The 12,530-nt window shown below is 53.8% G+C and overlaps 1 protein-coding gene across 1 annotated transcript in view; it reads right to left on the bottom strand.

Annotated features, from left to right (window-relative positions):
• The window catches only part of LOC144752878 (uncharacterized), a 117,489-nt gene that overhangs the window by 25,791 nt on the left and 79,168 nt on the right, over positions 1-12,530 (bottom strand). The window contains exons 4-6 of the mRNA XM_078640707.1: positions 11,505-12,094; positions 7,904-8,120; positions 3,338-3,503 (exon numbers count right to left, since the gene is read on the bottom strand). Coding sequence (XP_078496833.1) covers positions 3,338-3,503; positions 7,904-8,120; positions 11,505-12,094 — 973 coding nt within the window. The remainder of the gene's footprint in view (positions 1-3,337; positions 3,504-7,903; positions 8,121-11,504; positions 12,095-12,530) is intronic.

The following is a 12,530-nucleotide window of genomic DNA, read 5'->3' as shown; positions in this document are numbered from 1 at the left end:
ATTGATATTTTGCTTATTTTTGCACCATAAATATATTTTAGGATTCCGGTAGGCGCGGGCCTGCGGTTTCCTTACACAGCAGCATCACGGGGTTGGCCACAATCCGACTCTGCCATGGGACTCCCAACCCCACACTCTCCACAGCAGAGTGTACATCTCACCAGCGACAACTGTGGCCCCTCGCCCACCCCAGTGGAGCCTACTTCCACCACTGTCAAGTCAAGTAGTTTGTTTGCATAGTTAATTAAAACCGTTTCAATACAAAAAATATATTCAATTAAAAACTATCACAAACATATATAATAGTCTTGTGTCTAAAAACCGTGCTAAAAAATGTGCTAGTTTAGTGCAGTTATTGTAGCATAAATAACTTGTCAGTTTTACCAATGAATTTGTGTGTATCAAAGTGTATAACTTTTTAAAATCATTTTTAAAATTGTTTTAGATAGATAATTTTAAAACAAAAATTTTAATTTTATTGCTAAAAATTTGTTGTTCTCACAAGAGAACTGAATCAAATAAACTAACTTGAACTTGAACTTGTCAGTTTTATCAACTTGAATTATATGATCAAAAATGTCCTCAGACCCACTGTCCGCTGTGGTCCCACACCTGCCCCAGTAGAGTCTACATTCCACCACTGACAACTGGGGTCCCACACCCACCCTAGTGGTGTCAACATTCCACCACTGACAACTGGGGTCCCACACCCACCCTAGTGGTGTCAACATTCCACCACTGACAACTGGGGTCCCACACCCACCCTAGTGGTGTCAACATTCCACCACTGACAAATGGGGTCCCACTCCCAACCTAGTGGTGTCTACATTCAACTACAGAAAGCGGTGGTCCCACTTCCCACAACTTCCAAACATGTGCCTTTGCTCCACAGTACTGCTCTCTTCATCCATTCACTGCCAGTGTGTCTCTACCCCAACACAATACACATCTTACCCCCTCCAAAGTTCTGCCCACATCCTGATTCCAAATCCCAGTACTGCCAGCCGAGTGCCCTTCAAAGCCATGATAGTGCTACTCACCCCCCACCGCCACCGGCAGTGCGCCCCATCCCAACATAGTACACATGCTGTCACTGGCAGGAGTCTGCCCACACTCCAAGACCACATTCCACGAATACCAACTCTGTGACCTGCCCCAACAGTGCTGCCTCCATCCTCACACAACCTATGTGCCCCCACCTAACACTCCCACCACTGCCAGCTGTGCGCCCCATCTCAGAACAGCTCACACCCCACTACTGACTGCTGTGTGCCCCAACACAGCACAGGCCATGCCTACCACGGCCAGGTGTGTACCCTACCTTGCTACCATGGTGCTATCCACAACCCACCACCATCCACCTACAGTCTTCACTCACCACAGTGCTATCCAAACCCCACCAGGCACCTTCACCCACCACAGTGCTATCCACACCCCACCACCACCCACCAGGAGCCTTCACCCACCACAGTGCCATCCACACCCACCACCACCCACAAGGAGCCTTCACGCACCACAGTGCTATCCACACCCACCACCACCCACCAGGCGCCTTTACCCACCACAGTGCTATCCACAACCCACCACTACCCACCAGGCACCTTCACCCACCACAGTGCTATCCACATCCACCCCACCACCCACCGAGCGCCTTCACCCACCACATAGCTATGCACACACCCCCCCACCCACCGAGCGCCTTCACCCACCACAGTGCTATCCACACCTCACCACCACCCACCAGGAGCCTTCACCCACAACAGTGCCATCCACATCCACCACCACCCACAAGGAGCCTTCACCCACCACAGTGCCATCCACACCCACCACCACCCACCAGGCGCCTTTACCCACCACAGTGCTAGCCACACCCCACCACTACCCACCAGGCACCTTCACCCACCACAATGCTATCCACATCCCACCCCACCACCCACCGAGCGCCTTCACCCACCACAGAGCTATGCACACACCCCCACCACCCACCGAGCGCCTTCACCCACCACAGTGCTATCCACACCTCACCACCACCCACCAGGAACCTTCACCCACCACAGTGCCATCCACACCCACCACCACCAACCAGGTGCCTTCACCCACCACAGTGCTATCCACACCCCACCATCACCCACCAGGAGCCTTCACCCACCACAGTGCTATACACACCTCACCCCACCACACACTGAGTGCCTTCACCCACCACAGTGCCATCCACACCCACCACCACCCACCAGGCGCCTTTACCCACCACAGTGCTATCCACACCCCACCACTACCCACCAGGCACCTTCACCATCCACAGTGCTATCCACATCCCACCCCCACCACCCACCGAGCGCCTTCACCCACCACTGAGCTATGCACACAACCCCACCACCCACCGGTCGCCTTCACCCACCACAGTGCTATCCACACCCCACCACCACCCAACAGGAGCCTTCATCCACCACAGTGCCATCCACACCCACCACCACCCACCAGGCGCCTTTACCCACCACAGTGCTATCCACACCCCACCACTACCCACCAGGCACCTTCACCCACCACAGTGCTATCCACATCCCACCCCCACCACCCACCGAGCGCCTTCACCCACCACTGAGCTATGCACACAACCCCACCACCCACCGGTCGCCTTCACCCACCACAGTGCTATCCACACCCCACCACCACCCAACAGGAGCCTTCATCCACCACAGTGCCATCCACACCCACCACCACCAACCAGGTGCCTTCACCCACCACAGTGCTATCCACACTCCCCCACCACCCATACAGCACCTTCACCACCACAGTGCAATCCACACCCTCCCACCACCCACCAGGTACCTTCACCCGCCACAGTGCCATCCACACCCCCCACCACCACCCACCAGGCGCCTTCACCCACCACAGTGCCATCCACACCCCCCACCACCACCCACCAGGCGCCTTCACCCACCACAGTGCCATCCACACCCCCCACCACCACCCACCAGGCGCCTTCACCCACCACAGTGCCATCCACACCCCACCACCACCACCCACCAGGCACCTTCACCCACCACAGTGCCATCCACACCCCACCACCACCCACCAGGCGCCTTCCCCCACCACAATGCTATCCACACACCACAACCACCCACCAGGCATCTTCACCCACCACAGTGCTATCCACACCCCACCACCCACCGAGCGCCTTCACCCCCCAGATTGCTATCCACACCCCACCACCACCCATGAGAGCCTTCACCGACCACAGTGCACGTGCCAACATGTCCAGGTGTTTGCCTCTCACCCAACACTCATTGCCGTCCCACCCCTGGAACACATATGGTGCCCACCTCACTCCGCCTACCTGCTTTGTGTCCGGTGGGTAGGGCATTCGTCCCAGTGCCAGCTCCTGCCCTGGTACAGACTGGTACCCACCACTGGTGCCATTCCAGTGCAGGGAGTGTTCGTGGGCTAGCGGAGGTTTGGCCACACCGGTCACACGGTCCTGGACAGGCACAGTCTTCATACTCCTAAAAGAGACAAGCTAAGATGGTATGTCTCACAAATACCTGGGCACGCTGACAGTGAGAGGTGCACTACAGCATGGCAGTGCCAGTGTAGGCTCACAGGAAGGAAGTCAACAAGGCACAAGTTGGTAGGACCCAGATGTTAGTGTGCAAGCCCTCAAGAGCTGGAGAGACATTAAATGCTCCCACATGATAAGTGGGGAGAGTGGGCTCCAAGGAGATAAGGTGACAGTGGGGGAGTCAGAAGAGGGACAGAGGGTGCTCTCTAGAGATGGAAGATAGTGATGGATCCCAGGGTGTAAGGGGACTGAGAGCTCCTAAGAGATAAGGTGGCAGTGGGAGCTTCCAAAAGATGAGTGGACTGGTGGCGTGCATATCCTCAGAGAACCGTGGGAACCCTAAAAGATAAGGTGAATGTGGTTGCTCCCAAGAGGTAAGGTGACAGTGGGCTCTCCCAAGAGGCACGGTGACAGCAGCTCTCCCAAGAGGTAAGGTGACAGCAGCTCTCCCAAGAGGTAAGGTGACATCGGCCTCTCCCAAAAGGTAAGGTGACAGCGGGCTCTCCCAAGAGGTAAGGTGACAGTGGGCTCTCCCAAGAGGTAAGGTGACAGCAGCCTCTCCCAAGAGGTAAGGTGACAGCGGGCTTTCCCAAGAGGTAAGGTGACGGTGGGCTCTCCCAAGAGGTAAGGTGACAGCAGCCTCTCCCAAGAGGTAAGGTGACAGTGGGCTCTCCCAAGAGGTAAGGTGACAGCAGCCTCTCCCAAGAGGTAAGGTGACAGCGGGCTTTCCCAAGAGGTAAGGTGACAGCGGCCTCTTCCAAGAGGTAAGGTGACAGCGGCTCTCCCAAGAGGTAAGGTGACAGTGGGCTCTGCCAAGAAGTAAGGTGACAGCAGGCTCTCCCAAGAGGTAAGGTGACAGCGGCCTCTCCCAAGAGGTAAGATGACAGCGGGCTTTCTCATGAGGTAAGGTGATAGCAGCTCTCCCAAGAGGCAAGATGACTGCGGGCTCTCCCAAGAGGTAAGATGACTGCGGGCTCACTCAAGAGGTAAGGTGATAGCAGCTCTCCCAAGAGGTACAGTGACAGCGGCCTCTCTCAAGAGGTAAGGTGATAGCGGCCTCTCCGGAAAGGTAAGGTGGCAGTGGGCTCTCCCAAGAGGTAAGGTGACAGTGGGCTCTCCCAAGAGGTAAGGTGGCAGTGGGCTCTCCCAAGAGGTAAGGTGACAGTGGGCTCTCCCAAGAGGTAAGGTGACAGCGGCCTCTCCCAAGAGGTAAGGTGGCAGTGGGCTCTCCCAAGAGGTAAGGTGACAGTGGGCTCTCCCAAGAGGTAAGGTGACAGCGGCTCTCCCAAGCGGTAAGGTGACAGCGGCTCTCCCAAGAGGTAAGGTGACAGCGGCTCTCCCAAGCGGTAAGGCAACAGCGGCTCTGCCAAGTAATAAGGGCAGTATAGCAAAAGAATGGTCACAGAAGCATACATTTTTCAAACATAAACAGCATTCACATAACCAATTTTAAGTTAAATTGCAAGGAATGCGATTTATTTTCAAAGCAGATATGCAATTCATTTATGGCAACGCAGTTGCTCTTTCGTTTGAGAGCGATTCAAAATATTAAACAGGTGTTCTAGCGTTGGGGAGGGAAAAGGATGGTGTGTTGTTGGTCAAAGTGAAACCGTGAGGATAGTGGAAAAGGGAGAGGTAGTGTGACATATCTCCATCAAATTCACAGAGTGAGACCAATCCGGCCTAACATTGGTCAGTTGTTCCAATTATATCACATAGCAGTACAACGACACTGATAATTAATCACAGTCGTCAATGCTTGTTTGCTAATAGTAGTCAACGTTTCGACCCCTAAGTGTTCAGGGTAATTCCAGCCTTAGGTTGGGGTCTTCATCAGGACTGTATGGACAGAGAGCACCTAATTGTCTAACCAGCGTGTGATTTTGGGCTGGACGGTAATGGTGAGTGGGCTCGACAGAGCTCGATTAGAGGGGGGTACAGGCAAACATGCACCTACATGCTTAGTCGAAGAACTGTGGGTCAAAATGATCCTAGGCATTCACCAGATACGATTATCTTGGAAACATCCTTCCGGCTCAGATTCAACTGGCAGAGAGAATAGGTGACAGCGGATCTCCCAAGAGGTAAGATGACAACGGCCTCTCCCAAGAGGTAAGGCAACAGCGGATCTCCCAAGAGGTAAGATGACAACGGCCTCTCCCAAGAGGTAAGGTAACAGCTGGCTCTCCTAAGAGGTAAGGCGACAGCGGCCTCTCCCAAGAGGTAAGATGACAACGGCCTCTCCCAAGAGGTAAGGTAACAGCTGGCTCTCCCAAGAGGTAAGATGACAGCAAGCTCTTCCCAGAGGTAAGATGACAGCAGGCTCTACCTAGAGGTAAGGTGACAGTGAGCTCTCCCAAGAGGTAAGGCAACAGCGGCACTGCCAAGAGGTAAGGTGGCAGTGGGCTCTACCTAGAGGTAAGGTGACAGTGGGCTCTCCCAAGAGGTAAGGCAACAGCGGCACTGCCAAGAGGTAAGGTGACAGTGGGCTCTCCCAAGAGGTAAGGTGACAGCGAGCTCTCCCAAGAGATAAGATGACAGCGGCTCTCCCAAGAAGTAAGATGACAGCCGCCTCTCCCAAGAGGTAAGGTGACTGTGGGATCTCCCAAGTGGTAATATGACAGTGGCTCTCCCAGGAGGTAAGATGACAGTGGCTCTCCAAAGAGGTAAAGTGACAGAAGCTCTATCAAGAAGTAAGGTCACAGCTGCTCTCCCAAGAAGTAAGGTGGCAGCGGCCTCTCCCAAGAGGTTAGGTGACAGTGGGCTCTCCCAAGAGGTAAGGTGACAGTGGCCTCTCCCAAGAGGTAAGGTGACAGCAGCTCTCCCAAGAGGTACGGTGACAGCAGCCTCTCCCAAGAAGTAAGGTGACAGCAGGCTCTCCCAAGAGGTAAGGTGACAGCGGCCTCTCCCAAGAGGTAAGGTGGCAGTGGGCTCTCCCAAGAGGTAAGGTGACAGTGGCTCTCCAAAGAGGTAAGGTGACAGCGGCCTCTCCCAAGAGGTAAGGTGGCAGTGGCTCTCCCAAGAGGTCAGGTGACGCAGACTCTTCCAAGAGGTAAGATGACAGCGGCCTCTCCCAAGAGGTAAGGTGGCAGTGGGCTCTCCCAAGAGATAAGGTGACAGTGGGCTCTCCCAAGAGGTAAGGTGGCAGTGGCTCTCCAAAGAGGTAAGGTGATAGCGGCCTCTCCCAAGAGGTAAGGTGGCAGTGGGCTCTCCCAAGAGGTAAGGTGGCAGTGGGCTCTCCCAAGAGGTAAGGTGGCAGTGGGCTCTCCCAAGAGATAAGGTGACGCAGACTCTTCCAAGAGGTAAGGTGACAGTGGGCTCTCCCAAGAGGTAAGGTGGCAGTGGGCTCTCCCAAGAGGTAAGGTGGCAGTGGCTCTCCAAAGAGGTAAGGTGATAGCGGCCTCTCCCAAGAGGTAAGGTGACTGTGGGATCTCCCAAGTGGTAATATGAGAGTGGCTCTCCCAGGAGGTAAAGTGACAGAAGCTCTATCAAGAAGTAAGGTGGCAGCGGGCTGTCCCAAGAATTAAGGTGACAGCGGGCTGTCCCAAGAGGTAAGGGGACGAGGGTTCTCCCAAGAGGTAAGGTGACAGTGAGCTCTCCCAAAAGGTAATATGACAGCAGGCTCTCCAAGAATTAAGGTAACTCTCCCAAGAGGTAAGGCGACAGCAGGCTCTCCAAGGAAGTATGGTGACAGCAGCTCCCCTAAGAGGTATGGTGACAGCGGGCTCTCCCAAGAAGTAAGATGACAGCAGGTTCTCCCAAGAGGTAAGTCGACAGCAGGCTTTCCAAAGAAGTAAGGTGACAGCTGCCTCACCAAGACGTTAGGTGACAGCAGGCTCCCCATAAGAGGTAAGATGACAGCGGGCTCTCTCAAGACTTAAGGTGACAGCGGACTTTCACAAAAGTTAAAGTGACAGTGGCTCGCCTAACTTGTCAGATGACCTGCGGGCTCTCCCAAAAGGTAAGGTTAAAGGAGGTGCGCCTATGAGATAAGGTGACAGCGGGGCTCACAAGCAAAAAGGTGACAGTAGGCTCTCCCAGGTGATAAGGTGACAGTGGGTGCCTTTAAGAGATACGGTCACAGGGGGCACTCCCAAAAGATAAGCTTGCAGTCGCTGCTGGGTTAAGTTCACCTATTTTGACATCACATGAAAGTGAATCCAAGGGAAGAAGGATGCTGGCATTCACCCCTGTTAAGAATAAAGTATTGCAGGATAAACGATTTATGGTCCCTTGGTGAAGAATGGGTGGTCCCTGGGCAGTCCATGGGCGTCCCACCATGTACAATGCATTGTGTTATTCTACAACACGACTCAAGAAACTCATGACGTATGTGGTCCTCACCTGACAGGAGCACCTGGACCTCCTTCCTGGGCGGTCTTCCCTGCGGTGCTGTCCGGCTTCCATTCATACAGGCGTTGGCGGTGGGTGGTGGACCTATCCATGTCCTCAGGGCCCTTTGAGAATCCCACTGTGCCTGGGGCTGGGAGCCTCTGTATCTGAGTGTGAAATGTCTTCTTCACCTTACTGTAGAGGTAAGAGAGCTCGGACACTTCCTTCACTGCAAAGAACAGATGTGGAGACATCAGCCTGGCCCAATGAGTGCCCATGCAGACTATATGGTGAACATCCTTTACAATGCAACTTTTACCACGCAGTGCCTTTACGATGCAACTTTTACAACGCAAACCATTACAACGCATTGTGCTGGGGGGCGCTCTAGGATAGGGAATAGGTTTAATGTACTATCCAACACCTTCCCTACTATCCATGGGGACTGGAGTTGGAATAGTAAATTAAACTATTCACTATCCAGCGCCCAAAAGCACTATGCGTTGTAATGGTATGCGTTGTAAAACTAGCGATGTAAAGGTAGGCGTTGTAAAAGTATGCATTGTAACGTCATACATCCAGCCTATCTAATCCATCAGATAGGGATAGTACCACAATATTGCCAGACAAGGACATTATATCCTAAATATTGTTTACACAAATACTGCCCACATGCCCCTGCAATGCGCAGTCTTTTCATCAATGATGCCACTTCAAATGTTGCAGTCATGTTATCAATGATGTCCTAGAACACGTCATGAGGGATGTAATATGTGGGTAATTCGCTGCGCATTGCGAGTGCGTGAGTTATAGTTACACTAGGACACAAATTATAGTTACTAGCGATAAATATAACTGGTGAATTTTAGTTTTTTGTGGTTGCTTAAAATGTTCCATTGTCACTGAAAGTTTCACCTATCTACAACGTTACCTTAACTAGGCCGGGGTGGAGTTTGTGGAGTTCTACTCCGCAGGACTCCACAAAGTGCTGGAAAAACTCCACCACCGTCTGCGGAGTTCCGCGAGCAGCGGAGTGGGGTAAGTCATGCTGTTTGCACTGATTTTTTGTGCCGAGAGTTTGACCCATGCTATAAAATCACCGCGAGTGCCACTACACATCACACAAGAGGGTGCTGCTTCTTTCTGCCGCTCAAGTAGATATTTCACTCGAGCTGCAGTTTCAACGTTTCAACGTGAGCAGCAGATTTCTCAATGCGAGCGCCACGTGATCGCCCGTGTTAAGAAATCTTGCTGGGAGGAGGTCTAGCGTGTGATTTTTCTGGCTCGCGATCACAACTTAGGGGACCATTAGGATGGCGGGCGGACTTCAGTCTGCCCGTCACCCTAGCGGTGCTGGGACTGGCTGCCAGTGGTGCGGCGGTCAAGCACTGCCAATTAGGATGCAACCGCCACCCTGGCGGTCGCATCTGCATATTCAACATTGTGGCGGACTGTGCTGTGAGCAGCACCCGCCACAATTTAGAAGATGCATGGCGTGCATCGGCATGCACAACGTGACAGGCACTGCGAGGTGCCTGCCACCTTGTGTATGCCAATGTAGGGGGGTACCATGGGTACCCCCCAAGGGCCCACAACCGGCCCTCAAAGCGATTCCTGCATGCCTTTCCATGGCGGAGTCTGCGCCATGGAAAGGCATTACACCGCCCACCTCATAATATGGTGGTGGTGCCTGTAAGGCACCACCACCATATTATAGGCCTTTTCCACCCAGAAGGCAATCGTGACGATTGGCTACCGGCGGAAAAGCGGCTGACGGTCTTTCCATCTGCCGCGGTACCCCCCACCATGTTAATGTGGCGGGGGGTAAAAGGCCGTCCGGCAGGGTGTTTTGGCGGGCGGATCGCCACCGCTGGTTGGGCGGTGGCAGTCCGCCCACCATGCTAATGGGCCCCTAAATGTTGGTGGGCCATGTGAAGGAAAAAACTCTGCTCTGCCTCACTTTGCAGAGTTTTGTGGAACTCTGTGCTCTGTGCTCTGTGCGGAGCGCTGAGTGGGCAAAAGTCGACGAACTCCACCAGCGGAGCGAAATTCTTCGCCCATCCCTAATTAACCTTTCTTTTTTTTCAGTGAATATTTAGGTTTTTTAAAAGTAATATTTTATTACCATTCACAAAGCCAACCTAAAATGAAATTATAAAGCATAGAGCCCCAGTTAGGAGTGATTAAAAAAAATATGGCAAGCTCTACTGGGGTCAAGGATTTCATACCCGAGGAGCCTTACTGTTTTTGCTGTAATGCTCTTGGGTACACTGATTGTGTTGGTTCTTGAGACTTGGCCAGTGAATGCAACGTGTGTTCACACTGCCCAGCAGGCATCAGGAGGGCACTCGGACGTTGGACCAAGATGCATTTGTATCTCAGTAGGGGTCCATACTGGACTAGCTTATCACAGTATTTCCTGTTATTTTTCAGTACTTCATATATGGCAATACAAATAATTGCTACACAAAGAAAAAAAAAGAACTGGGATACTGCCCCCAGAGGCTGAGCCTTTTGGAAACTTTCCACCCATTACCTTTTGTTGGTTCATTGAGGAGCCTCTGGGTGCACACTCACCGGTCCTCACGTGATCTCCAACACTCACCAGTCATCACATGACCTCCCAAACTCACCGGTCCTCACGTGATCTCCCACACTCACATGTACTCACGTGATCTCCCACACTCACCGGTCTTCATGTGATCTCCCACACTTAACGGTCCTCCTGTGATCTCCCACACTCACCAGTCTTCACATGACCTCCCAAACTCACCGGTCCTCACGTGATCTCCCACACTCACATGTACTCACGTGATCTCCCACACTCACCGGTCTTCATGTGATCTCCCACACTTAACGGTCCTCCTGTGATCTCCCACACTCACCAGTCTTCACATGACCTCCCAAACTCACCGGTCCTCACGTGATCCCCCACACTCACATGTACTCACGTGATCTCCCACACTCACCGGTCCTCACGTGATCCCCCACACTCACCGGTCCTCACGTGATCTCCCACACTCACATGTACTCACGTGATCTCCCACACTCACCGGTCTTCATGTGATCTCCCACACTTAACGGTCCTCCTGTGATCTCCCACACTCACCAGTCTTCACATGACCTCCCAAACTCACCGGTCCTCACGTGATCTCCCACACTCACATGTACTCACGTGATCTCCCACACTCACCGGTCTTCATGTGATCTCCCACACTTAACGGTCCTCCTGTGATCTCCCACACTCACCAGTCTTCACATGACCTCCCAAACTCACCGGTCCTCACGTGATCTCCCACACTCACATGTACTCACGTGATCTCCCACACTCACCGGTCTTCATGTGATCTCCCACACTTAACGGTCCTCCTGTGATCTCCCACACTCACCAGTCTTCACATGACCTCCCAAACTCACCGGTCCTCACGTGATCCCCCACACTCACATGTACTCACGTGATCTCCCACACTCACCGGTCCTCACGTGATCCCCCACACTCACCGGTCCTCACGTGATCTCCCACACTCACCGGTCCTCACGTGATCTCCCACATTCACCGGTCCTCACGTGTTCTCCCATACACACTGATCCTCACGTGATCTCCCACACTCACCGGTCCTCACGTGATCTCCCAGACCACTCGCGCCCTGGGTGACCATCTGGCTGCCGTTCTCCCAGGACTGCATGGAGAAGTTCATGCGGATGCTGTCCAGAGAGGTCGCCTCTGCTCCATGCCGCGGGCTCAGGTGTCCACCTCCCATACTGACCCCCCGCGGGTCTCCCTGGGCCGGGGCGGCCCTGATGGGATGGTGGCTCGGAGGGGCGTTCATGGCCCTCCTGGACACCGTGGGACTAAAGGCTGCGGCCTTCGGTGGCTCTGGACGCGTGAGCTGTCCGGGCGGCGGGGTCCTCCTCCAGGCTGGTGGGGATGAAGGTCTTTGAGTGGCGGCTTCTTCAGTGGGTCTGGCTTGAAGACGTGGTTGGCCGTCAGAGACAAGTGTCCTGTGGCTCGTGCTCTCTCCATCCCTCTTGCCCAGCAGAGTCCGTTCTCGATATCTACTCTCCGCTGCCCGGAAGGACTCGTCGGTGAAGCGCACTCTGGGTGGGGGGCTCCGGCGTGCACCCCTCCCCTCCTCCTTGCCCCTGGTTGTGGTGACTGTGGATTCGGAGTAAACAGTCACTCTTTCCACTGATTCCAGGATCCTGTGGGCGACAGGAAAGAGACTTCAGTGAGAGGAGAGCAGGGAACCAGGAAGGAGAGACAAAAGGCAGGGCTGAGGAAGACTCACTCCAGGAGTGAGTGAGACAGTACACTCCAGGCGTGACACAGTGCACTCCAGGCGTGAGACAGCACAATCCAGGAGTGACACAGTGCACTCCAGGCGTGAGGCAGCACACTCCAGGAGTGAGAGAGAGAAGACAGGGCTGAGGAAGGCTCACTCCAGGAGTGAGTGAGACAGTAGACTCCAGGCGTGACACAACGCACCCCAGGAGTGAGGCAGCACACTCCAGGAGTGAGAGACAGAAGACAGGGCTGAGGAAGATTCACTCCAGGAGTGAGTGAGACAGTGCACTCCAGGTGTGACACAGTGAACTCCAGGCGTGAGGCAGCACAATCCAGGAGTGACACAGTGCACTC

Source organism: Lissotriton helveticus, chromosome 5_1, assembly GCF_964261635.1.
Source record: "Lissotriton helveticus chromosome 5_1, aLisHel1.1, whole genome shotgun sequence".
NCBI classification, from domain to species: Eukaryota; Metazoa; Chordata; class Amphibia; order Caudata; family Salamandridae; genus Lissotriton; species Lissotriton helveticus.
Note: the sequence above shows the minus strand (reverse complement) of the source record. Positions and strands in the feature narration are given on the sequence as shown.